At 49.5% G+C, this 22,278-nt stretch overlaps 2 protein-coding genes across 3 annotated transcripts in view; both read right to left on the bottom strand.

The window, feature by feature from the left end:
• Positions 1 to 4,401, bottom strand: part of Zfp771 (zinc finger protein 771) — an 11,035-nt gene extending 6,634 nt beyond the window's left edge. The window contains 2 exon segments of one of the 2 annotated variants that reach the window (NM_001400761.1): positions 3,524 to 3,673; positions 4,050 to 4,401. In NM_001400761.1, the coding sequence (NP_001387690.1) occupies positions 3,524 to 3,673; positions 4,050 to 4,163 (264 nt within the window). In that variant the 5' untranslated portion in view covers positions 4,164 to 4,401. 2 annotated transcript variants of the gene reach the window in all.
• Positions 4,402 to 9,335: 4,934 nt separating this feature from the next.
• Positions 9,336 to 13,842, bottom strand: Znf48 (zinc finger protein 48). Its single transcript, NM_001401773.1, has 2 exons — positions 13,415 to 13,842; positions 9,336 to 11,921 (listed from the first exon to the last, which is right to left on the bottom strand). Exon 2 carries the CDS (start codon positions 11,908 to 11,910, stop codon positions 10,138 to 10,140), a length of 1,773 nt encoding a protein of 590 aa, NP_001388702.1. The 5' UTR covers positions 11,911 to 11,921; positions 13,415 to 13,842; the 3' UTR covers positions 9,336 to 10,137.
• Positions 13,843 to 22,278: the final 8,436 nt, after the last annotated feature.

The raw sequence follows: 22,278 nt of genomic DNA, 5'->3' as shown, positions 1-22,278 counted from the left end.
GAAGTGTAAAGTGAAGCCGTCCGGTCTGCAGGTGAGAAGAGCTATGCCAGAGAGAGCAGGTGCACAGCGGACAAAAGTTTGTGGGCTGAACCACAGTTTGGTTCAGGGTCACGTGTTTCTGAAGCTGAGCATGAGGTGGCTGTCAGGCTGGTGAGGGCACTTGGTGCTAAGTTTGATGACTTGAGTCTAATCCCTAAGACCCACCCTGGTAGAAGGAAAGTTGTCCACTGGGTGCCACAGGTGCCATGATAACCCCATACCATGGCAATCACTGTACCCCATACTCAAACTCAAATACATATAATTGAAAGTTCAGACAGATCATAGTTTTACAGGCAGACAAAGCCTACTCCACACTCTGAGTGTAGCATCACTAGAGACCATTTTCCTCTAGGCCTGGGAACTGACCCACACAGTAAGGCCAGCTTTACCCATGAGCTATACCCACAGCCCCTTGACGCCTATTCTTAACAAAGAACAGCCACTGTTGACACTGTCAATGCTGTAATAATCACCATCTACTGGTACTGGATGCCACAACCCAGACAGGCACTTGCCATGTAGACCATACTGGCCTGGAACTTGTAGTCCTCCTACAGGAATGCAGTATGATGCTGGCTGGAAGGCACTTTTGAGATAGTTAACATGTGCATGGACAAAAGAGGATAAGGGAAGCCACGAGGCAGGTCATTGTGCTATTTTGTTGGCCAAGGGCCAACTGTGCCTGTCTATAACCTCCACTGGTTCACCCTCCTCCATATCCACTTACTCAGATTCCAGATTGACGCTTTCATCTGTCTGTCTCAGACAGAGGCTGTCTATACAGTCTTGGGTGTCCTAGAATTTGATGCATAGACCAGGCTGGCCTTAAACTCAGACAGCGTCCTGTCTCTGCCTCCTGAGTGCTGGCACTAAAGGTGTGCATCATCACCGTGCCAGCACACTCTGTGCTCACTACTGAAGAAGCTGAGGCAAAGTTGGTAGAGCTAGGATTTGCTCACTACCTGATACTATACAATCTGACCCAACAGAGCTCTGATGACTTTCATGATGAACCTTCTCTTTATCCCTCCGTTTAAGCTGTTTCAGTGGTGGTGTCCAAACACCTCTCTCTCTTACTGCTGCTACTTCAAAGCAAGCCTCCAACCTTCACAGCTGATGTTGTTGTTGGGCTTTTCGTTGGTTGGGGGTTTTGTTGTTATCTTTGATACAGGGTTTCATGTAGCCTAAGCTGGTCTCAAACCCACTACATAACTGAGGGTAACTTAGACCTTAAAAAAAAATTCTGGGCTGGAGAAATGGCTCAGTGGTCAAGAGCACTGACTAGTCTTCTAGAGGTCCTGAGTTCAATTCCCAGCAACCACATGGTGGTTCATAATCATCTGTAATGACCTCTTCTGGTGTTTAAAGACAGCAACGGTATGTTCCTACATTAAATAAATAAATAAAAACAATTCATGATGTGTGTGAATATTTTGCCTATATGCTTGGTGTCCCTGGAGGCCAGAAGAGGGCACTGGATCTCAGAACTGGAGTTACAGGTATTGTGAGCCATCATATGGGTGCTAGGAATTGAACCTGGGTCCTCTGGAAGAGCAGCAAGTGCTCTTAACTCCAGAGCCATCTCCGTGGTCCCTACCCCAAATTCCTAATCTTCCTTCCTCTACATCCCTCGTCCTGAGGCCTCTGTCTATGCCACCATGCCTGATGATGTGGCCCTGGGACCAGCACTTTCTGCATGTAACTGCTCTACAGACAATACATCCCTGGCTCCCTACCACGGGTTCTTTTCAACAGAAAATCTAATCATTTTTATCAGTTGGCTTAAGACTTCCTGTGTCACAAGACAGAACACAGTATGCCCAAATTGCTACCCTGTCCTGCTTAACAGCCTTTCACACTCTGGCCCCAACAAAATCTTCTAGCATTACCTTCTGTGAGCCTTGGCTCTTGCCTGCCCTTCCTCACCTCTACCAGCCACCTCCCTCCCCACACAAACCTTCAAGGTCCACACTGAATGCCCTCACTGAGAGAGCCTGGCAAGGGAAGAAGGTGGACAGTACTGGAGCGGGTGCCTGCTGTCCCTGCCCAGCTTCAGAACAGGTAGGTTCACATATTCACATATACCACAAACCCACAGGGACAAAGACAAAATGGAAGTACTTACACACTGCTATGTGCAAGGCATAGCTCTAACTCACTCAATCCTTACATCTCCAAGAGGAAGTGCTGCTATGCTGGCCTTTGACGAATGAGGAAACTGAGGCACAGAGACGATACGAAGCCAAGTGGCTTTGCTCAAGCCTGAGACCCACTCAATTAATAGGAAGGCCAAGGTCAAAGGACAGCCTGCCTGAACCATAGAATAAGTTCTAGGCCCACATGGGCAGCTTGGCTGAGACCCTGTCTCAATAGAAAAGGCTTGGCTATCGTACATAAAGCCTTGGTCTGATCCTTAGTACTGCAAGAAGAATTAAGAAGGCCAAAACGTTGTCAGCTGACAGGGAGGTGATGGGAATGGAAGTCCATCTTAATTAAGCTCTAGAGCACTAGGTCCTTAGTGTTCAAACCAAAGGGTACACAGGGTCTGAAAGTCAAGCTGGGTGAAGATGACAAGACAAGAAGGCTGAGAAGAATAGTACTTCACAGTTAAGAGTGCAAGAGGCCTAGCAAGGTCTCCTTTCCCAACAACTCATCAAGTCCACTAGGGGGAGCTAGACTTTAATCCCCTGAGGTGTAGGCCCTAAAACCCAAGGCAGCCAGAACCCTCCGACTGAACTCAAGTCTACTGACACGACACAGGGACGGTCCAGGGTTCTGACAGCTCTGGGAAGTAAAATAGCTGGTGAAAGTTAAGGTCTCAAAAGGCAGGCTCTAATTCATTCTGATGTCCTGAAAACCTTCAGAAGAAAACCCAGGTTCCAGCATGGTCTGCCAACCAACCTGCCTGGAGCTGTGCAGCAGTATGAGAGAATTGCTGTCCCATAGCTCCCGACTGACAAAGCCATTCTTTCTGTCTGGGGCAGTCACTTAGGTCAGTTACCAAATGTCTTAAGACTCAGTTCCTCACCTATAAAATGGAGTGAATACTACCTACAAACTAGACTGAGGTGCTTGGAATAGCATCAGGCACACGGTAAACTATGCATAAGGTAGCTGTTGTTATTGTCGCCTGACCTCGTCTTCCCTGACCTCTGGCCTTTGCTACTCCTATATCTGGACTCAGGATACAGGATTGTGAGTTTACAGACGTCAAGCTGCATAGAGACTGAAACCACTCAAGTGGCACAGTGCCTCAAGCAGGACTCAGCATGGTGTCTGGCTTTCACGGTGGGCCAAACGTCTATCCAATCAGGTCGGAGGGCAGAGGGCACAAGGATAGGCCAATTCTGAGTTTCTAGATCTCGGATCCAGGAGAAGACGGGGGGGGGGGGGGGGGGGCAGGATTTCTGACTTCTATCTGAGGGACCGTGAACCTAGTACAGGTTCGAGGGTGGGGGTGGGATCAGGGTATAACACGTACCTCCTTGTTGTCCACAGGGCTCTTGAGTTTCACCACCTCATACTTCTCCTCACCCTCCTCCTCCTCACCCTTCACCAGCAGCACCATCTCCTCCTGCATCTCTTCCTCCTCCTCCTCCTCTGCCTGCTGTTCGCCAGGCATCTTGGTGTCCTGAGGCGGGGCGCTGGATCAGAGGCTCAGGACCCGCCCCCCACCCCCACCCCCACCCCCACTGTGGCCCCGGCCCAGACAAGGCGGTGCAGCCGTGGCTTCCCCCGCCCTGCCCAGGCTCGGAGTCTAGTCCTCTCCCATCCACCCTAACCCAGCCCCACGCTACGGCACTGCCCAGGGCCCAGCTCGGAAGACACCCGTTCACCCCACTCATCCCGACATTCAGGGCCCTGAACAGTTCGAATCTCCAGCTCCCGCGAGTTGCCACCCTCCTCGCGCTGAGTCACTCCCCGGAGCCTGGGTCGGCGACCCGAGCGCTAAGGGACCGGCTGAAGGCCCGCTGGAGCTGAAGCCCTGGGGTGGAGTGCGCACTCACCAGCCCGAGGTTCGGTGCTCGTGCGGCCCCGGGCCTGGGCGAGGGGCGGTTGGGTGCTCTGCGAAGGCCGCGGCTCCGGAGGCGGGGGCGGGGCGGGGCCCCAGGGGCGGCCATTCATTGGCTAGAGCATCTGGCCACGCCCCTAGGGGAGAGGCCTGAGGCCTGGGCTTCTGTGCCTAACCGCCCCGGGAGGGGGAGCCGGGACTCTGAGGTATCGGCGACCCGGAAACTCCTAACGAACAGAAGATGCCTAACCCGGCCTTCAAGGCCCCGCAACCAAGTTCTAACCACCCTCAGTCGGACTCCGCCGCTGCTGGGTCTCGACGCCCCACCGAGATTGCTGTGCCCGCGTTGGCCACGTGCGCTCCCGCGGGTCTGGGCCTCTCGCTGGCGCCCGGCCTGGAGAGTGGGCCCTGTCGCCTCCTCTCTTCTTTCCCCTCCTTTTTCCTTCTTCGTTCTTTCTCGCGTCGCCTTCCCGTCCACTGGCCTTCCTGGCAGCTTGCTGTTTGCCCGCTTGCGGCCCAGCTCCACCACCGCCCAATCTGTCGCTTTCGTTTACCGTGTGTTTTTTCTGACTTGAGTCAAAGGCTCACTAGATGTAAACCTAGTTCTAGTTCTGCACTCCCACCCTCAATCCCGAGGTATAGGCAGGACTTGCCACGCCTGGCTTGGGTACCTGTTCTTGTAAGTTTACTGTTTTACACACTTGCACATTTGCTCAGCACAAAGGATCACGGCCTCACTTTACATACGCGCTTCAAGATAGTTCAGAGAGGACTGATTTGCCTAAATTATACAGTAAGGAAACCTTTCCGACAACTGGTAGTGTGGGTGGAAATAGCCCAAGGTCAAATCCACTCACAATATTACCGTACTATCTTGCCTATCACTCTATTTTTAATGAGCATGGTGCCACTCAGCATAGGGAAGGCAGAAGCAGGTGGATTTTTGTAAGTTGAAGGCCAGGCAGGCTTGCGTAGTGAGAGTCTATATAATTTTTTTTTAATAAAAAAATAGTAAGGGGTTGGGTATTTAGCTCAGATGTAGAGTGCTTGCCTAGCAAGCGCAAGGCCCTGGATTCGGTCCCCAGCTCCCCCCCCCCCAAAAAAAAAAAGAAAGAAAAAAAAAGAAAGAAAAAATAGTAAAGGAGCTGGAGAGATGGATGGCTCAGCAGTTAAGAGTACTGACTGCTCTTCCAGAGGTCCTGAGTTCAAATCCCAACCACCACATGGTGGCTCACAACCATCTGTAATGGGATCTGATGCCCTCTTCTGGTGTGCACAAAGACAGCAACAGTGTACTCATATACATAAATAAAATCTTTAAAAAGAAAATTAAAAAAAGAAAAATAGAGGGCAGGAAGATAAAAGCAGAGAGGACAGTTTGTGTTCATAAGACACACTTCTGATACTACCAATAGTGTCTAGTGACTCCCTCCCATGGGTATCAGCTCCAGATAGAACTGGGAACAGAAATTTGAAGTTAGATGTGGTGGCTCACATCTGGAATCCAAGCTACTCCAGAGGATCCTGAGTTCAAAGCCGCCTGGGCAAAAGATAAAAACTTCCATTTCAAAAGGAAAGAGTTGGAGGACTAAACAGACTGGGTAGGGGAGCAGGGCATGAGGTAGCAGAAGAGGCTTGGAACTGCCTTCTGATGGTCAGAACCTCCTTTGCAGTTAGATGCTTTAAGGTTATTGTTTAAAAAGATACATGTCTATGTGTGCCCTCATGCTTGCAGATGCCCAAATAGGCTGAAAGAAGATGTCTGACCTCCTGAGGCGGACTCTAGAGCAATTGTGAGGAATGCACATGCACATGGGTGCTGGGAACCAAACTCTGTGCCTCCGACAGATCAGCTAGCCCTCTGGCTTTTTTTTTTTTTTTTAAAGATTTATTTATTTTTTTTTTTTTTTTTTGGTTCTTTTTTTTTGGAGCTGGGGACCGAACCCAGGGCCTTGCGCTTCCTAGGTAAGCGCTCTACCACTGAGCTAAATCCCCAGCCCAAGATTTATTTATTCTATATACGTACACTGTTGCTCTCTTCAGACACACCAGAGAAGGGCATCAGATCTCATTACAGATGGTTGTGAGCCACCATGTGGTTGCTGGGAATTGAACTCAGGACCTCTGGAAGAGCAGTCAGTGCTCTTAACCGCTGAGCTATCTCTCCAATCCCACTCCAGCTTCTTAAAATGTCTTTTTTTTTCTTTTTTTCTTTTTCTCTTTTTCAGAGCTGGGGAGCGAACCCAGGGCCTTGCGCTTCCTAGGCAAGCGCTCTACCATTGAGCTAAATCCCAACCCGTCTTTTTTTTTTTTTTTTTTTTTTTTTAATGTGTATCTGTGCACACCTGAATACATGTTTGTGTGCCACATTCCTGCAGGAGCTCCACGAAGTTAGGAGAGACATCAGATCTGGAGCTGGAGTAACAGATGGTTGTGAGCCATCATATGGGTGCAGGGAACCAAACCAAATCTTCGGCAAGAGCTGTAAATGCTCTTATCGATTGAGCCCTCTTTCCAACTCTAGTTAAATATTCTTAAAGTGGCAGTTAGGGTTTGGTTTATAAGAAACTATAGCCCTACACCACTTTGCCATCCATGTGCACCAAGGAAGGTCTGCCTTCTCAAAGACTCTCTTCATTACTGTGGCTTTGATTCCTCCCCCCTCCCTGTTTGTGGGCTTTTCAAGAGTAACGTGGAAAGAAATAACCTAAAAGGATCTGATCTGTTGAGGCTTGTCCCCTCCCCAGCAGAGCTGCAGCCATTTTGTTCCATGCCTGCCAACTATTTCATATTGCTGCTGTAATATGCCTGCCAGTCATTGACACAGAGAAAAAACTCACAGCAAGGTTGTGCTGATCACGTATCTGTTATGTTCTGTATGAGGTTGTTAACCTTGAGGGATTCCACAAAGCTTTACGTAGGACCCATCAAATCAAAGGTCCATATGAACTCTTCTGTCTAAAGTGGCTTGAGTCAGAGCTGACCACTGGGTAGCCCTTCCTGCACCTGCATATGGACCCATTGTGGGTTTTGCAGTTTTAGCCTTTGTAAGTTGAGAGAGAAAAATCAGTTTGAGGGTGTGCGTTCAACCTACCATCCCTGTCTTTGAGGTCAGTGTCCGTGTGGTTTGTGGGCATCAGCTCCTGATAGGACTGAGAACAGAAATTTGAAGATTGGGCGTGGTGGCTCATCTCTGGAATCCAAGTTACTCTGGAGGGACTCCTGAACCCCAACATGACTCATCCTAGGGAAGGGAGAGGGAGACGTCTTACACCCATAAATATAATACACCTTCCACCTCAGAATCTTCCTTAAAACTTAAAAATCCACAAGACAGGACACAGTGGGCTGTTTATCTCAGTTGTTTTGGATCAGTCCTCTTCAAATCTCTAAGTCTGAGTTTTAACTGTCTCAGCTGAATTCTCAGCCTTTTACTCTGTAAAAAGCGATGTAAGTGGAAGGCCTAAGGCTAACGGGCGTTGATGAACCAGCTGCCTCCATCCTAGGCTTGAAAGCCATTGTAAAGACAAAACTAGGCTCATTCCTGATTATGATTAAATCTGTTTTCCAAGGACTGGGCCACCTGTAACCTTAACTACAAATGGTTCTGCACTGCCTGTTCCAGGAAATGGCAACTATGTCTTTGTTGCAAAAAAAATTGCTTATCACCATTTTGGAACCCTACCTTTGTTTCAAAAGGTTGTTATGACTACCTGGAGTTATGACTACTACCCTGCCTCCACTTTAGGCTTAAAAGTCATTTTATAGTGAAGACCAACTAGATCCATTCCTGCTTTTGATTAAACCTGTTTTTCAAGGATTCAGCTGCTTCACCTGTAACCTTAACTACAAATGGTTCTGTGCTGCCTGTTCCAGGAAGGGCAATCATGCCTGTTTCAAAAGGTTGTAGGACACCTATGACCACCTTGTTTCTTTGGTTCAAGAGGTCCTTAAGGACTTCTTATGCTTCTGTAATGCTTCTGTGACCCCACCCATTTACCTGCCAAATCCTCCATTTGGAAACCCCTAACTCCTGAACTATGAAACCTCGTCTTCCTCATATCCTGCCTTAGGGGGAGGCAACCCATGTACACAAATAAAAGCTTTGCTTGCTTGAATTTGGCCACGGTGATCTGGGTTGATGGTCTTCCTCCTCTAGTCTTTGGAATTAGCATAGGTTTCCATCTTTTAAAAAGAAATATTTCAAAATTTTGTGTGTATGTTTGCATGTATCTACACACACCACGTGCATGTCTGGTGCAACAGAATTGAGGGTGCCAGGTCCCGAATGGAGCTACGGCTGGTGTGTAAGCCACTGTATGGGTGCTGGAGACAGACAGGTCCTCTTCAGCACTGAGCCACCCATCTGGCCCAGGAGTTGTGCTTTACACAGTGTGTAAGCAGCAAGTTTTCAGTGGAACAGTCAAGTGGCACGGCCTAACAGAAATTCACAAAGTTCACTGGGGTTAGAGAAAGGAGACAAAGCATCAGGGAGAACCTTCCTAAAGTCCCTCAAAGGGCTCCATTCAGGGCCAACAGGATGCCCATGCACTGACATACACAAGTCTCTAAGGCCCCTGGGACAAAGTTCCAGGATTTCAGGGATGCATTCAGCTTCTCAAGGGCCTGATTTCTGGGGAGAACTCCTGTGACTTCCTGAACAATTAGCTGAGTAACCAGGTCTGGCACGAACTTGCCAAATAAGATGACTGGAGCTAATGATTTCTGCTATTGGCCAATTAGGTCGCTCCTTTCCTTGCCTAGACAGGAACCTGCTTCCTGCTCCTGAGGAAGCTCCACTTCTGGGGAAATAGTTGACTTTTTAAAGGTCTGGGGTCTCCCAACATCCCTTGCTGATGAATTAGCATCGCTTTGCCAGGCTCACTGATCACCAGTCTCCCGCTTCCCAGTCACTGGTCCTCCCTCCTTGGCACCTACCTTACAACCTTTTCAAGGGTCCATATTGTAGCTAGGTTCTTATGGGTGACCAGACCTTGGATTAGGGAATCAGTTGACAGACCTGAAGACTACCCAGCCTGTCTCAGACCCCAGTGATCCTTCTGCCTCATCCTCCTAAATTTTGGGACTACAGGTATGACCCCTGACACCTTCCAATGAAAGCAGCTTAGTTGTCTAAGACAATCTCTTTTATTTAACAGACTTAAGGCATGGGACCCATTTAAATATCATGGCTGAGGGCTTTGCCTATGGCAGCCTCTATACCTATTTCAGCCTCCTGGACTTTGTACTCACCCACGTACACCACATATATACATTCACGCACAGCAAACCTCAGACACGGGGCTATTTATTAATAAGGAGACAGACAAACACTTAGCCGTGGAGATTTGAAGCTTCTCTGGCCTGCACTGGCCCTGCTCTTGCTCAGCAGGCTGTCTTTGCAGATGTCCAAGATGACCTAGGCTTTGCATCCAGACGGGAATCTGAGTGCTCCTGCTGGCTCTTGTTTCATCAGTGTCCCAGTGTCTGAGTGGGAAGGACCCGCAAAAGCATACAGGTATAAGCTCTTTCCCAAAGTGCCCTTCTTGGATAAAACCATGTCCTGTGACCCACAGCAGAGGTGAAAACTGCTTTCTCCACAGCAATACCTCACCCTCAGGGGCGTCAAGATGCCTCTGCCTTGTCTTGACACCTAAAATTCCAACAATCTGTTCTCCCAGACTGAGGTTGGAGGATCAAGGTTTTTGTTTTCTGTTTCACCATGAAGTTCTGGCCTACCTGGAACTCTCTAGATCAGCCTGGCCATGAATTCAAGAGAGCTGCCTGCCTTTGCCTCTTGAATTCTAGAACTAAAGTTTGGACACAAATCTGTCCAGCTGAGGGGTGTGTTCTTAACAGGAGGCAGTAGGATTTTAGAATTGAGGCCAGCTTATCAATTTTACAACAATCAAGGGCCTAATCTGTGCTAGAAGCTGTGACACAGCTCATACTGGCAAGGTCCCAACACCTAACACAGTTTCCTGAGCATGAAAGTTATGTAGTCTCTAATCTGTTTCTAGCTACTCACGTCCTCCTCACCCCCGCACCGTAACCCTGGGCTTCTATCCTCCCTACCCTCCCCGTCACTCCATTCCTGCTGGTGACTCCTCCTGAAGGGGCATTGGCAGACCATCCCCTACCCCAAAGGGCCTTAAGGCCAGATGCCCACGCTGGTGCTTTATCCGAGCAGAGCTGTCACCGAAGCCCTTGCCACACTCGGCACATTTGTATGGCTTCTCCCCAGTATGTGTACGCCTGTGTTTGACTAAATCTGAGCTCCGGGGGAACTCTTTCCCACAGAAGCCACACACATGAAGCTGGCTGGGTCCAGAGGGCTGGCCCTGCACTCGAGACTGAGGGACTATGGGTACAGAACCAGGTGGATTATGAGGCCGCAGGAGAGTAGGTGGTGGTGGTGGTCTAGTGCGCTCGCCCTGGTGGGTACGGAGGTGCTTGACTCGGGCAGAACTGTCAGCAAAACCCTTGCCACACTCAGGACAGAGGTAAGGTTTCTCCCCTGTGTGAACACGATGGTGTTTCACCAGATCAGAGCTTCGGCGGAAACCTTTGCCACACTCAGGACACTTGTGGGGCTTGTCACCTGCCAGTGGTGGGGGTGGTTCCCCAGCCTGCGGGCCCCCAGGCTCTGGTTCCAAGCCAGGCAGGCCGAAAGGCCCATCGCTGGACTGTGAGGGGCTTCGAGGCGTCAGTGAGGGGCTAGTGCCAAGAGGAGGTGGAGGTGGGCTAGGGATGAGCGGGGCTACTGGGTAGGCTGAGAAACTAAAGTCCTGGGGCTCCATGTGGGTGAGGCGGTGCCGGAGGAGAGTGGAGCTGAGGCTAAAGCTGCGGTTACATTCTGGGCAGGCGTGAGGCCTCTGGCCACTGTGGGTGCGGAGGTGCTTCACACGGGCAGAACTGTCAGCAAAGCCCTTGCCACACTCAGGGCACAGGTAGGGCTTCTCACCCGTGTGTACCCGCAGATGCTTCACCAGGTCCGAGCCCCGTGCAAACTCCTTTCCACATACATCACACCCGAAGGGTTTGGGTCCTAAGTGACTGCGTTGGTGGCTCAGTAGGCTGCAGCTTAGCACAAACCTCTTGCCACAGTCAGTGCAGATATATGGCTTGTCCTGGGCCTTAGGTCTGTGTGTAGCTTCTGGAGCTGCCTGAGAGGGCTGCCGTCGGGGAACCACTGGCCGGGGGAGCTGGTCCCCTCTGTGTGTTCGCTGGTGCTTTATTCGGGCAGAACTGTCACCAAAGCCCTTGCCACAGATGCCACACTTGTAGGGCTTCTCTCCTGTGTGTGTCCGCTGGTGTTTTACCAGGTCAGAGCTCTGCCGAAAGCTCTTGCCACATTCACCACAGATAGTGGGGCGTTCACCAGCAGGAATCCGAGACCGAGGCATCTTGGGAGGACCTGGGGCTGGTGGCCGAACCCTATAGGGCTTCTCACCAGTGTGAGTTCGTTGATGTTTGATTCGGGCTGAGCTATCCCCAAAGCCCTTGCCACAGACACCACACTTGTAGGGCTTCTCCCCTGTGTGAGTCCTCTGGTGTTTTACCAAATCGGACATCTGCCTGAAGCTCTTGCCACACTCACCACACACCGCAGCTCGGTCATTACTGCCCTGTCCCCATCTGGGTTCTCCCAGGACCCGGGGAACTGCATCTCGAGGCTGATGCTTTCCAAGACCCTCTCTGCGGACCCATAAGTCATCCCAGCTCTGAATGCCTTCAGGTTTTAGAGAAGCATTTCCTACTTCATGACCCGGGCCTAACTGCTCCTCTTCCTTGAACTCTGGGCCATCCCTCTCCTGTGGTGTATGTTCAAACTCATCCACTGGAGAAGCCTCCATATTCTCAGATCCTAGAATGAGAGAAAGAAAACAGAATTATAAATCTCACCCTTTGGCTCAACCTCACCTTTCCTTTTATTGCCTTTGGAGCACTACCCCTAGTGGCAACCTCCAGTAACTTCCTCAGTAAGACTTCTTTAATGATGCATGACCTCCTGAATTTTCTCCCTCCGCTGAACTTAGGAGCTGAACTTAGGAGCACGATTATCTGTCTCCCACTCCTCCTATGTACTGCTGTGCTGCAATCCTCAGCTGAGACAGGGGCGTTGATAACTTGCCCAGGCTGGCCTTCAACTCTCAGTCCTGCCCCACGCCATGGCACATGCTTTTAATCACAACACTGGGGAGGCAGAGGCAAGTGGATCTGACTTCAAGGTCAGCTACATAGTAACAACCTGTCTCAAAGTTTTCTGAGCCTACCAAGTCCTGGGACACTAGGTATGCACCAGCATCCTGGCTTACAGTTTTTAACCAATAATCAGTAAACAAAACAATAAGGGACCTTCAAAGTCCTAGTAGTAATATTAGTCTCTTTGTTTTACACTCATGGAAACAAAGAGAATTAAAGCAATTTTTTTCTTTTTCTCCAAAAACAGGGTTTTTCTGTGTAGAGAGACTGTCCTGGAACTCTGTAGACCAGGATGACCTAGAACTCATAGAGGTGGACCTGCCTCTGCTTCCTGAGTGCTAGGATTAAAGACATGTGCCACCACCACATGAAAGTTAGAAAATGACCAAGCTTCTAATTCCTATCTACCCAAGCCTGTGTTATATTACAGTATCTCTATTTAGAAAACCTTGTATGTGGTTTTTTGATTGAATTTCCGTGTTTTTTTTCTCCAGTTTTTGAGACTGTCTTACTCTGCTGCCCACTCTGAATTCTCCACCCCACTGACTCTATTCTGTCCCAGTAACTTCAACGATCTTGTATGTACTTACTTCCCTACAGATATACAGATATGGGGTGTAGGAGAAAAGACAAAGTAGCAATGATTCTAACTGTGGATTCCGAGCAACCCTGCTGTCACAAGAGGCAAGCGATAAGAAGTCAAGGACCGGCATTACTCTGCAGCAAAAACAAAACTAAGGGAAGGATCGCGGGTATTTGGAAAAGGATACTGAGACTAGTCTGCGCACACAAGGTCTGTACTTAACACTAGGTTCACAAAAGCTTTTAAATAATAAAAATAAGAAAGCTAAGGAAGGTTTTGAGAAGGGAGCCAGTATTAGAGCTGGATTATACCAGACTGGCTGCAGAACGACGCTGAGGAAAGAGCACCGGAGGTTACCACAATTGAGCCTGGAGGCCTGCAGTAGGGCTGAGTGAAGGGGGAGGGGAGAGCGTTAGGGAGGATGCCCCTCACGGCCTGGCACACAGTAGGTGCTCAGAAACGTTGGCTTCTTCCCTTCGGATTTGGCGCCCGCGTCCCTTCGCCCACGTCCGACTTTCCGGAGTCCCCAAGCATCCATTACCTATCAGCGCGGCGCCGCCCGCCGCCCTCACCTGTGCCGCTGGCTCTCGGCCGCTCCAAGTCCGCTGCGCCGCGAAGCTCGGCGCCCCAGGGCTGTGTAGCGCGCTGCACCGTCCGCCCACGACCGGGACGCGGCCCTGGTGACTCCGAGGGCACCCGCTGCCCTGTTCCCTGCAGTACAACAGGGACCCAGCAGCCAGCGGCTCGGGTACGGGCTCCACGCCACGCCGGGAGGGGGCTCGGCCCACGTCCCGGGCGCCGCGGGGCGGGACGGGAAGCGGAAGCACGGGCCTCGGCGAACCGCTCTAGGACCCGGAGGAGCCGGGGGCTCGGCGGCGGTGGCAGCGGCGGCCAGCACCAGTTCTAGCCGTGCCCTGCGGCGTTAGTGGCGTGCCTCCTCGGCTGGTCAACTGGCGCGGCGGGGTCCGACTGCCCGCGTGGGACAACGGGGAAAGAGCCTAGGGATGAAGTGGGAGAGACCGAAGCAGACAAAGGGAAACGGAGAGCCGGCGGGCGGGGCGGGGCGCCGAGGCGGGGGAAACAAAGCACAGCTCGGAGTGGGGGCGGGGCGGGGCTGGGGGCACGCAGGTCGAGCAGGAGCCTGCCAAGTTCTAGCCTGAGAGCCACGAGTCAGGGCACTGTCGGCGAGAGACGATGCGCAGGGACAGGACCAAGAAACTGAGTACCAGAGACAAAGAGATATAGAAACAGATAAGAAACGTCGAGTCACCCAAGTGGAGTCAGGGGCCCTAAGAGGCAGAGATCCTGGAGAGAAACAGGCGGGAGACAGAACAAAGGACGACAGGCGGAGACAAAGGTAGAGAAACAAAGACTGGCTGCCAGCTTTGCAAAGGCCATGCCCAGGGAGGGACTGAAGAATAAAACCCTGCCTCCATCTTGGTGGGGCCATGTTCCAAGGGTCCCAGGCCCTAGAGCCATAATCCAGGGATTTTATGTTGTAGGCAGATTTTCCTTTATAGAGGTGAGTACCCAGAGTCTTTAGTCCACTAAAGCGAGGGCTATCGGGGTTTTTATTAATTCATTATGTATTAGCGTCTCACATTAAAGCAGAAGTTAAGAGATAAAAATTTAAACACGCATCGTCTTGTCTCTTGAGTGCTGTCAGTTTTAAAGAAAAGCATACAAATCATTAGACATAGAGAATCGGGCCAATGATATGCCTCGGTGGGGAAAGGTGGTTGTCGCCAAGCTTGACAACCTGAGTTCTATCCAAGGAACCCATGTGGTGGAAGGAAAGTGCACGTTGTCCTCTGACCTCCACATGCACTGGTGCACTGCGCCCCCTCCCCGTTGCTCCAGATTTTAACTGAAAAACGAAGAAGAAGAAAGAAAAGAAAAGAAAAAAGATTGCGGGTCCTGTTAATCCCAAAGCTGGGAGAAAAACCACTGACCCAAATCATCATGGCCAAATTAATTAAAGCAAGCTTTTTTATTCGTGTACTCGGGATGCCTCCTAAGATGGATCCAAGAGGTCAGCATTGGACTAGGGAAGATAAGATTTTTATAGCTCCGGGTGTGGGGGGTGTCCAAACGGGGGATTTGGTGAGCAAGTAGGTGGAGTTACAAGTAGGTGGAGTTGCAAGTAGGTGGAGTTACGGAAGTGAACGTAACAAGGTGGTCATAACAACAGGTGGCTAATCATTTGAAACAAGTGTAAGCTTGCCAGATGGTCGTAACTTTTTAGAACAAAGACACGGTTGCTGTTTTCTGGAACAGGCAGTATAGTGCCATCTATAGTTGAAGTCACAGGTGGGACGTGTGTTAGGAACTGCCCACATTCCAGAACTTCAGCGATGTGTTTATGAAAAGATAAAGAGAGAGGAGATATGGAGTTGTTCCATGGAGGTGTCGGGGAAGGGGATGCCTCTGCACACCCATGCTGAGGCATTCCCTTCCCCTGAGGGACCAGCCACACTGTGATAGAATAGAGTTTATTCAGGGCATGGGGAGGGGAGTTAAGAGTTTAGTAGGGGCAGAGAGAGAGGAGTAGAGGCCAGTCATGAGCACTTGGAGAGAGAGGGGAAGGGAATGGGGAGTGGGGGCAGGAAGGCAAGAGCAAGAGAGAGAGGAGGGGGCAAGTAGCCCCTTTTACTGTGTCATGCACATCTGGCTATGCCACTTAACTGTGGGGCAGAGCATACCTGGCTGTTGCCAAGTAACTATGAGGGTGGAGCTTGGACAGAATGCTAACAACTCAGCCTGCCTTCAGCAACCCAGCACCAGCAGCCCTGTCATCACCAGCTGCCATACCCTTTATAAAGCCCATGCCAGGGGTTGGGGATTTAGCTCAGTGGTAGAGCGCTTGCCTAGCAAGCACAAGGCCCTGGGTTCGGTCCCCAGCTCCGAGAAAAAAAAAAAAAAAAAAGCCCATGCCATCGATGGTACATTTTCTTGCTCTCATTCCTGCTCAGAATCAGCCTTTTTGTGCCCTCCAATAAATCTCATTATTATAGGTCGATTATGTGGTGTGCTCTCTGCACATTCCTTGGCCCCATCCACCAAGATAAATACAAAGAACCCTAACATTGGAACCCCTTTCAGGGGTCAAAGCCACTCTGGGACCTTACCCACTAGCTCTACCTGCAACAGATCCACCTTCTAGCCCACTGATGCTTGGCCCTACTATCATCGGTGATTGGTAGATGATCCCTCTCTGTTGGCATAAATGCTTCACCAAATATCTGGTATTCCTGGAGGCAGAAGTACCTATCCTGCTTTGGACCCTTTCCCTTTGGGTCAGGGTTTATTTCTGAGCTCCCCATTTCTGCCTTGTGGGTTCCCTCAAAAGTGTGGTACTATTCTCAGGGTTTTAACCCTTGCCCCCATTCAGTGAGATCATGAGCCACTGGACAGCTGTCTCCCAGTTCTGTCTTCCTTGTATACTGAGGACACTTTGAACTTCAGGCCTAGGACCTCCCCCTCTTCCTCACCCATGGGAATAGCTCTGCATACCTCTTGGCTCGCCTTTGGGATGCCTCTTGCCAAACATCTGACCTCTCTTTACCTGGCACCCGAAGGACTCCAAACATACTGGCTTTTGCATATCCCTTAGTCAATCCAAGTGCAGCCAACCTGTGGTATCCTAGACCTCAGTATTCAAACACTGCAAGCAATGGAGGGGAGTAGAAAAGAGAGTCCTTCCCTGTTTCTCTGTTCTCTGCTCCAAGCCTGTTGTTTTGGTCTAGTCTCCCCTACACGCTGTGTAACTGTCCTGTCTCTAAGTTACAGCTGATGGGTCTATAGATCTTCATCTGCTGCTTCCTCTACCCACTGTGCCCCTCTGGTGGGTACCTCTCTCTGGCTCCCACAGCCTGCTATGACTCTAGCCTGCTACGCCCACGTGGACATCTTCCTTTTCCCCTCTACTCGGAGCTACCTGGTCTATTTTTTTTGGTTCTTTTTTTCGGAGCTGGGGACCGAACCCAGGGCCTTGCGCTTCCTAGGCAAGCGCTCTACCACTGAGCCAAATCCCCAACCCCTTCTTTTTTTTTAAATTATTATTTTTTATTTATTTAATGTATATGAGTACACTGTCTCTGTCTTCAGACACACCAGAAGAGGGTGCCAGATGCCATTACAAATGGTTGTGAGCCACCATGTGGTTGCTGGGAATTGAACTCAGGACCTCTGGAAGAGCAGTTAGTGCTCTTAACCACTGAACCATTTCTCCAGCCCTACTTTGTCTTTCTTTATGCCTTCCTGGGCCTATAGTTTGCAAATTTCCTTGTCTTCCCTAGGAGCTGCCTGTTAAGTCTTTCAGCTTCTCCTCACCCTTGTGGCTTCTGTGATGGTGGAACCCTCCCTTTCTGGAGTCCCTGCTTGTTTCTCCCTTACCCTTAACTGATCCACTTCTGATCTACATCATAAGTGTCTCTCAGGATCCTGGAGCCTGCCGTGCCCTTGGGGTGCTCACCACTGGACATCAACTTTTTCTCAGCTCTGGCCTGCTACATCCGTCTGGTTCTTTTTACTGAAGTACTAGTTCACTTTCCCCCTGCACTCTAGGCTGTCTCTCCTTCCAGCCCGTAGCCCCTCAGCTTCATCTCTCTGCTCCCTCTTGGAGTTTATAGGAACACCCCAACCCTCGCCCACACAGAGAAGCCCTAGCTCACAGTAACAAAAGGATTTCAGACAGACTGGCTTTCAGACTCCGTTCTTACACTAGTGCTCTAGACCACAGGTCCTTAGGCGTTTAGCTTGGTTCTGAGGCCAGGCTGTTGCTGTTGGACTGAGCTATGCTACTGGCACCCACAGTCTCCAAAAGCCAGTTTTGGGACTCTAATGGAAAGCTGAGCCAATTCAGTTGAATCCCCAAGCTACAATGACAGATTTGGAGTTGGGTGGAATCAAAGTCTGGAAAGTTTCAGAATGCTAACCTTCAGAATGCAGATGATTCTCTGGGTGAAGTGCCCAGAGTTCAAACACTAAGACTTGGGTTTAGGGGGCTGGGGATTTAGCTCAGTGGTAGAGCGCTTGCTTAGCAAGCACAAGGCCCTGGGTTCGGCCCCCAGCTCTGAAAAAAAGAAAAAAAAAAAAAAAAGAAAAAGAAGACTTGGGGTTAGCTCCTAGCAACCATGGTAAAGCCAGGAGCGGCAGCACATCTCTAACCCAAGTGTTGAGAGAGAGACAGGCAGCTGCCAGATGCTGGGGGCCCACTGACCAGCCAGCCTAATTAAAGCAGCGTTCTCCTGGTTCAGTGAGACCCTGTCTCAAGAAGTAAGGTAAGGGGGCTGGGGATTTAGCTCAGTGGTAGAGCGCTTACCTAGGAAGCGCAAGGCCCTGGGTTCGGTCCCCAGCTCCGAAAAAAAGAACAAAAAAAAAAAAAAAGAAAAAGAAGTAAGGTAAGAATGGTTGAAGAAGGCGCTGGAGAGATGGTTAAGCATTCTTCCAAAGGTCCTGGGGTTCAATTTCCAGCATCCACTTGGCAGCTCACAACTGTAACTCCAGCTCCAGAGGATCTGACAGCCTCATACAGACATACATGCAGGTAAAACACTAATGCAGGGTTAAAAAAAAAAAGTTTGAGGAAGACATCCATGGTTATTTGGGGCATCCGTCATGTATCTGCACTGTGGTTTGGTCATTTATCTGCACAGGGGAGTGCTCACAATCAGCACATAGATAAGAAAATCATTCAGCCCAAAGCATTTGGTAGGAGATGCAGATAATACAGCAAAAAGGAACACTTTCACCTTAAAAATGCAACACTGTGGGCCACAAGATGAGTCATCAGGTAAAGATACTGACCACCAAGTCCGACAACCGGAATTTGATCCCAGGTACTACCACATGGTGGCAGCAGAGAGCTGACTCTGACGTTGGTCCCCCCCCGCCCTTTCCTTTTACTGTGCCTTGCACACACCCCACGATAAATAAAAATAAATAAACGGGGAATGGCAGTGATGGCACACACCTTTAATATCAGCACTCAGCAGACAGAGGTAGGTCTCTTAGTTCCATCCCAGCCTGGTTCCAGGCCAGCCAGGATTACATAGAGAAACCCTGTCTTGAAAAAAACCAAATAAGTAAATAAATATTTTAACAGAAACAAGGCAGTCATGTTAGTTCCTTCCTTTAATCATGAGCAACAGAGGCAGGGAGATCGCTGTGACTTCTAGGCTAGCCTGGTCTGTATAGAATGAGCTCTGGGCCAGCCAGATACACTCGGTGAGACACTGTCTCAAAAAGCAAAACAAAAGCTGAGTGGTGGTGGCACACACCTTTAATTCCAGCACTGAGGAGTCAGAGGCAAGCAGATCTCTGAGTTCGAGTCCAGCCTAGTCTACACAGAGAAGCTCTATCTCAAACAAACAAAAAATAGAACAATAACAACAATAAACAATAAATACCTATGTATAGACAAAGGAAAAATCTAGAAGAATACATAGTAAAATGGTATTATATTAATACAAGATATTAGATTAATATCTGATAGTGTATAAGTTGACAGGTTCTGTACTGGCTGGTTTTGTGTGTCAACTTGACACAAGCGGAAGTTATCACACAGAAAGGAGCCTCAGTTGAGGAAAAGCCTTCATGAGACCCAGCTGTAAGGCATTTTCTCAACTAGTGATCAAGGAGGACTCAGCCCATTGTGGGCGGTGCCGTCTCTGGACTTGTAGACTCGGGTTCTATAAGAACTCAAGCTGACCCTCCCCTCCTCCTCCCCCCTCCCCCTCCTCTCCCTCCTCCCCCTCCCCCTCCCGGTCTTCTCCCCATCATTGCTTTCTCCCCACCTGATCCTGGACCAGCCTCTTCCCTTCTTCTCTCTCTCTCTCTCTCTCTCTCTCTCTCTCTCTCTCTCTCTCTGTGTCCTTCTCTGTCCCCTTTCTTTCTCTGCCTCTACTCCCTCTCTCAGACCCTCTTCTCATGTCTTAAATAAACTTCATTTTATACTAGCCCCCACCCCCGCAAAAGAAAGAAAGAAAGAAAGAAAGAAAGCTGAGCAAGCCAGGGGAAGCAAGCCAGTAAGAAACGTCCCTCGTTGGTCTCTGCATCAGCTCCTGCTTCCTGACCTGTGTGAGTTCCAGTACTGACTTCCTTTGGTGATGAATAGCAATGTGGAAGTGTAAGCTGAATAAACCCTTTCCTCCCCAACTTGCTTCTTGGTCGTGATGTTTGTGCAAGAATAGAAGCCCTGACTAAGACAGGTTCCTAATGTTCCTATTTTATACATTTCATTGGTGGATTCTCTTACAAATTCACTGTCTCTTCTCCTAGTGCCCCTCCCCCTTTGACTCCAGTGCCCTCCTTCCGCTTTAATAGCTCGTGTATTCCATCAGCTTTCCACCCTCTGGCTTTTTAGAAACAATTTAATTTTATTTTGGATTTATTAGACAGGGTCTCTCTACAAAGCCCTGGCTGTCCTGGAACTTACTCTGTAGATCAGGCTGGTTTTGAATTCACAGAGATCCACCGGCCTCTCCCTCCCAAGTGCTGGGATTAAGGCGTTCGCCACCATACCAGGTGAAAAGATATTATTGTTATTGTTATTATTATATTGTTATTTAATTAGGTGTGTATATGTGCATCTTTGTGTGGGTTTGTGATATGACTACCACAGAGGCCAGGAGAGGGTGAGGGATTTCCCTGGAGCTAGAGTTACAGGCATTTGGTTTTTTTGTTTTTTGTTTTTTTTTTTCCGGAGCTGGGGACCGAACTCAGGGCCTTGCGCTCGCTAGGCAAGCGCTCTACGGCTGAGCTAAATCCTCAACCCCCCAGGCATTTGTAAGTCACCCTGTGTGAGTGCTAGAACCTGTTCTTAGGGCCTCTACAAAAACAATGAGTGTTCTTAATGGCTGAGCCACCTCTCCCGCCCCCAGCCCTTCCCTTAAAACCATTTCCCCTCATCTCCTGGATCCATTCCTACCTTCCAGGCCTTCACCCACTCATCCAGATACACACATTTAACAATTAGACGCTAGGATCTACATAGGAGAGAACAAATGGTGTTTGTCTTTCTGAGTCTGGCTTTCTTCCATTATGTAATGTCTCCAGTTCTGTCCCTCATTCCTGAAACTTTCATGGTTCCATTTTTCTTTTTTCTTTTTTTAATTTTTTTCCAGAGCTGAGGACCGACCCCAGGGCCTTGCGCTTGCTAGGCAACCATTTTTCCTTAGAGCTGCATAAAACACCACTGTGTATAAGCCCCACACTCCCATTGCCCCGTTCACCGTCCAACCTCATTCCCCACGTGTAAAGACAGCGTGCAGGGAATAGGTATCCCTGTGCTTGGTTGGATTTTGTCTTCTCAGAATGCAGCCATGAGTGGTGCAGTTGGGACGTAGGCGGGATCTTTGTTCTTGGTTTGTTTTGAGACAGGGTTTCTCTATGACATACATACTAGAGTTGTCCCACCTGGCCTGGACCTTGGTACGTAGACCAGGCTCATCTAGAATCCACAGAGATCTCTGTGCCTCTGCCTTCCTAATGTTCTGAGTAAAGACAGTGGTTACCACATGTAAGACTCGAGAAAAGCCCACCGAGCCCTGTGTCCAGGATGTCCCACCCACAGACACAGAGACGGAGATCAATGTAACAAACAAGAGGTTTTCCTAGTCCAGTACACTAGGGTTGTTCTGCAACCGAGGCAGAGGCGACCCCCGGGAACAAAGGCACATACTTTTTATACCATTTTAGGGGTACAAATTACATAAGTAAAGTTACAGTCTAAACTTATTGGCTAAGCATATTGACCTTTAAATCTATTGGCTAGTAAGTATGACATACATTCAAGCTCCGGCAGGGAGATATCTTTGGCCCTGTAGGGGGGGTAGTGGGAGATCCCACCCCTATTGTGGTTGTGACACTTCTAGAATGGGGTGTTTACTTAGCAAATTCTTGTGGGGCTCCCCCAGAAGTGCCCAACACCTGATGTTTTCTTTTATTTTTTTCAGAGCTGGGGACCGAACCCAGGGCCTTGAGGTTGCTAGGCAAGCGCTCTACCACTGAGCCAAATCCCCAACCCCCACCTGATGTTTTCTAAGATAGCTTTTGTCTGCTTGACCTCCACATTACACACACACACACACACACACACACACACACACACACACACACACACACATGCTATTTTTAGGGTTTAAAAAGAATTTATTACTTTATTTACATGAGTGTTTTGCCTGTATATACATCTGTGCACTACGGGTATGCCCAGTGCGCTTAGAAGCCCACCCTAGACTCCCTAGAATCAGAATTAGTGATGGTTGGGCACCACCCATGTGGGTGTTGGGAACTGAACTTGGGTCCTCTACAAGAGCAGTAAGTGCTCTTAACCACTGCACCATCTCTCCAGCCTCTATTTTTAGTTTTTTTGAGACATCTCTACACTGATTTCCATAGTGGCTGTACCACTTCACACTCTCCGTTTCTCGAT

Source organism: Rattus norvegicus, chromosome 1 (assembly GCF_021556685.1).
Source record: "Rattus norvegicus strain SHRSP/BbbUtx chromosome 1, alternate assembly SHRSP_T2T, whole genome shotgun sequence".
Taxonomy (NCBI): Eukaryota; Metazoa; Chordata; class Mammalia; order Rodentia; family Muridae; genus Rattus; species Rattus norvegicus.
This window is presented reverse-complemented; position numbering and strand designations above follow the sequence as displayed.

Coding starts and splice junctions, on each gene's coding strand:
- Znf48 (NM_001401773.1), bottom strand. CDS start 11,910: ATGGAGGCTTCTCCAGTGGATGAGTTTGAACATACACCACAGGAGAGG.